Source organism: Eupeodes corollae, chromosome 1 (genome assembly GCF_945859685.1).
Source record: "Eupeodes corollae chromosome 1, idEupCoro1.1, whole genome shotgun sequence".
NCBI classification, from domain to species: domain Eukaryota; kingdom Metazoa; phylum Arthropoda; class Insecta; order Diptera; family Syrphidae; genus Eupeodes; species Eupeodes corollae.
Window position 1 is genome coordinate 30419939 of NC_079147.1, and position 2844 is coordinate 30422782.

At 30.7% G+C, this 2844-nt stretch overlaps 1 protein-coding gene across 1 annotated transcript; it reads right to left on the reverse strand.

The window, feature by feature from the left end:
- Nucleotides 1–467: 467 nt before the first annotated feature.
- On the reverse strand, nucleotides 468–2033 carry LOC129953807 (uncharacterized). Its single transcript, XM_056067277.1, has 4 exons — nucleotides 2016–2033; nucleotides 1498–1956; nucleotides 1081–1447; nucleotides 468–1021 (listed from the first exon to the last, which is right to left on the reverse strand). Exons 1-4 carry the CDS (start codon nucleotides 2031–2033, stop codon nucleotides 708–710), a joined length of 1158 nt encoding a protein of 385 aa, XP_055923252.1. The 3' UTR covers nucleotides 468–707.
- Nucleotides 2034–2844: the final 811 nt, after the last annotated feature.

Here is a 2844-nt window from a genome sequence, read left to right on the forward strand (position 1 = left end):
TGGTTTGGTATATAGATTGAAGTTCGGGCTCCATAAATGGCATAAATTCACTTAATATATCTACAAACGGCTTTAGGATATCACCTTCTATAGCATTTTGAATTTCTGGAATACTTTTTCTGGTTACATTAGCTTTTGTATAAAGTTGGAGTGCAAAGGAAATTACTGCTTTAGTTAAGTTAGTTTTTATTTTATTAAGATCAATTTGAGGTGGTTTTTGACAAGAAGAACTTTGGGCTTGTAGCAAAACATTACATTCTTCAGAATCATTACGTGGTTGGGTATTCGGATGAATTTCATTGGTTGAAATAGTAGGTGCTATGGTCTTTACTCTTTTAGGACTGATTTCAAAATTACAACTGTCTTGTTTGTTATCGTGTTTTAAAATATGATGCTTAAATTTATAAATAGTTTGAAAGAATTTGTAACATGAATTATATTTACAAGAAAATTCATAGTGTGTTGGAGTCCTATGATCATCTTTTAAATGAATGAGAAATTTATTTGAGTTTTGAAAAGTTTTCTTACAGATAAAGCAAATATGTGTGTTTTTATAATTATCTTTATTCAATGTTGACATTTTCTAATTTTGAAATAATGTTTTTTATTTTTGAAATTTTTTCGTCAGGGACAATTTCGTATATATATTCTTGCAAAAAGAACCACACATATTTGCTTTTTTGAGTATAATCTAAATTAAAAAGGAATCAAATCTTAACAACTAAATCTATAGCATCGAGCAGCGTTGAAACTTTATAGCGTATGCCTTCCAAATAAACATAAAATTCTTTCAAGCTTTCCAAAGACTCCCCAATGACAAAAATTTTTGGCTGCAACTTAAGTTTTTCCGAAATAGCTTGGAATTGCAGCTCATCCTCCTTATGTTTAAAATTATTTAAGCTTACCAAGTGAACAAACATATCTTTTTGTGCATCAGAAATTGATGGTTTGCAAGTTTTGCTAATCCTTGGCGGAATTAAGATGGTGTGCAACAAATTAAAAAAGAAAAAGTTTTTCGAATCTGAAAAAAGAATTTTATCAGTCAAATTATAAAATTATTATATTATATTATATAATTACCGGCACAAAGCTCGGGCGAAACCATTTTCTTATACATTTCAAGAAAGAGTTTTTCCTTGATTGATGATGGGAAAAAAACCTTGTTTGCCCTTTTTTCTAACTCGCAGAACTTTTCGAAGAGTTTATTAGATTTTCCCGGGTGTAATGTGTTGAAGTCAACATTAATTAGCTGTTCGGCATTTGTGTCCTTATACCGTGGCCATGCAGTTAAAAATGAAGAAATTGGATATTTTTCTTCCTTCATTCTCATTTTAGATGTTTCTTCCCACAAAGATTTTGCGTTTTCAGGAGAATTATATAACAGAAATTCTTTTTTCTTTAAAAACTCTTCGACTTCCATGTTGTCATTTTCTTCGGAAATATAGTACTCGCATCATTTTCAATATCAGTAGTGCTTTTGGCTATCTTTTTTGCTACTGACAAGTCAGCTTTTCTCTTCCGATTGTATCCGACGTTAAAGTACCTGTCAAAAATTTTTCCCGATGGCTGCTTTTCATTTTCCCGCGGAACGTAATACGTACGTTCGTCTTCATTTGGAAATAATTTTACTATTTCCTTAGCTACACTTTTCATGGTTTTTGGACACATTTTTAGACCATTGTGATGAAAATGGTCGACAATGCATCTAGATATGATGGTTTGATCAGTGCTAGATAGGTTTGGCGTTTGTTGGTATGCTTTAATCATATCGTCTCCAGCAACAGTTTTTTGCAATATTTCTTTAATATTAAAATCGATATTTGTATTTGGTTTTCCTCGAAATTCGAAGACATTTTGAGAAGACGTTGAAGAGCTGGCATGCATTGTATCCGATGAAAGCCATTGTGATACCATGGAAAGTGTTTTGTCACTCTGGCAGCATGGTATTACGTCGACCTAAAGTATTGCATAGTTACGTTTATTATTTCAAAATATATGATATGATTTATCACTACTTGTTCTTCTTCCGCCATTTTAAATTTTTAATTTAAATGTTTTCCACTTATAACACTTGCACGCGCCGATCGCACTTTTATTTGTTTAATTTATTTCCCTTAATTTATTTAATGTTGTACCGATCGCATTTCACAAGACAATGATTTCATTGCTTTTTGCATTTCTTCTACGAGACAATTTTACAGTTAGGTTTGCAAGAGTTTAAGAATAAATTGTTGTTTCAAGAACTAATTGTTGTTTTAAGAACAAATTCTTGTGCCAAGAACTAGTTGTTGGAAAATTAACAATTTATACTTATATCCCAAGAATTGATTGTTAAATAAACAGTTGCAATTATAATACACAAAAAACGATTCAATTATGCAGTTCTTGTGCCAACAACTTTTATTGTTATTCCAACTTTTTTCATTCTTGATAATAATTGTTAGCTGAAGAACGAATTGTTGGCTCAAAAATTTGATTCTTAATAGAATATTTTGCATGAAAAAATATTTAAAACAAACATTTTATTCTTAGACTAACAATTTTCCATTTTTGAAAATGCTTAAAAATGTTAAAAAAATCAAGAATTTTATTTTTAAATTGACTTTTTGATTCTAGAAAAATCAAAAATGAGTTCTTGCTTCAACAGCTATTTGTTGAGCCAACAATTTTTAAATTACAATGTTACAAGAATGGAAAATTCTTCGGACAACAATGTTTTTTTTTGAGTGTACACATGATCACAGATTTCTTTTTGACGAACCTGTAAGGCTCATCCGTCGTTTAACTGCACACGTGGTTCCAACAGGATGTCGCGACCGCACACACGGCTAGAGATTCAATGAA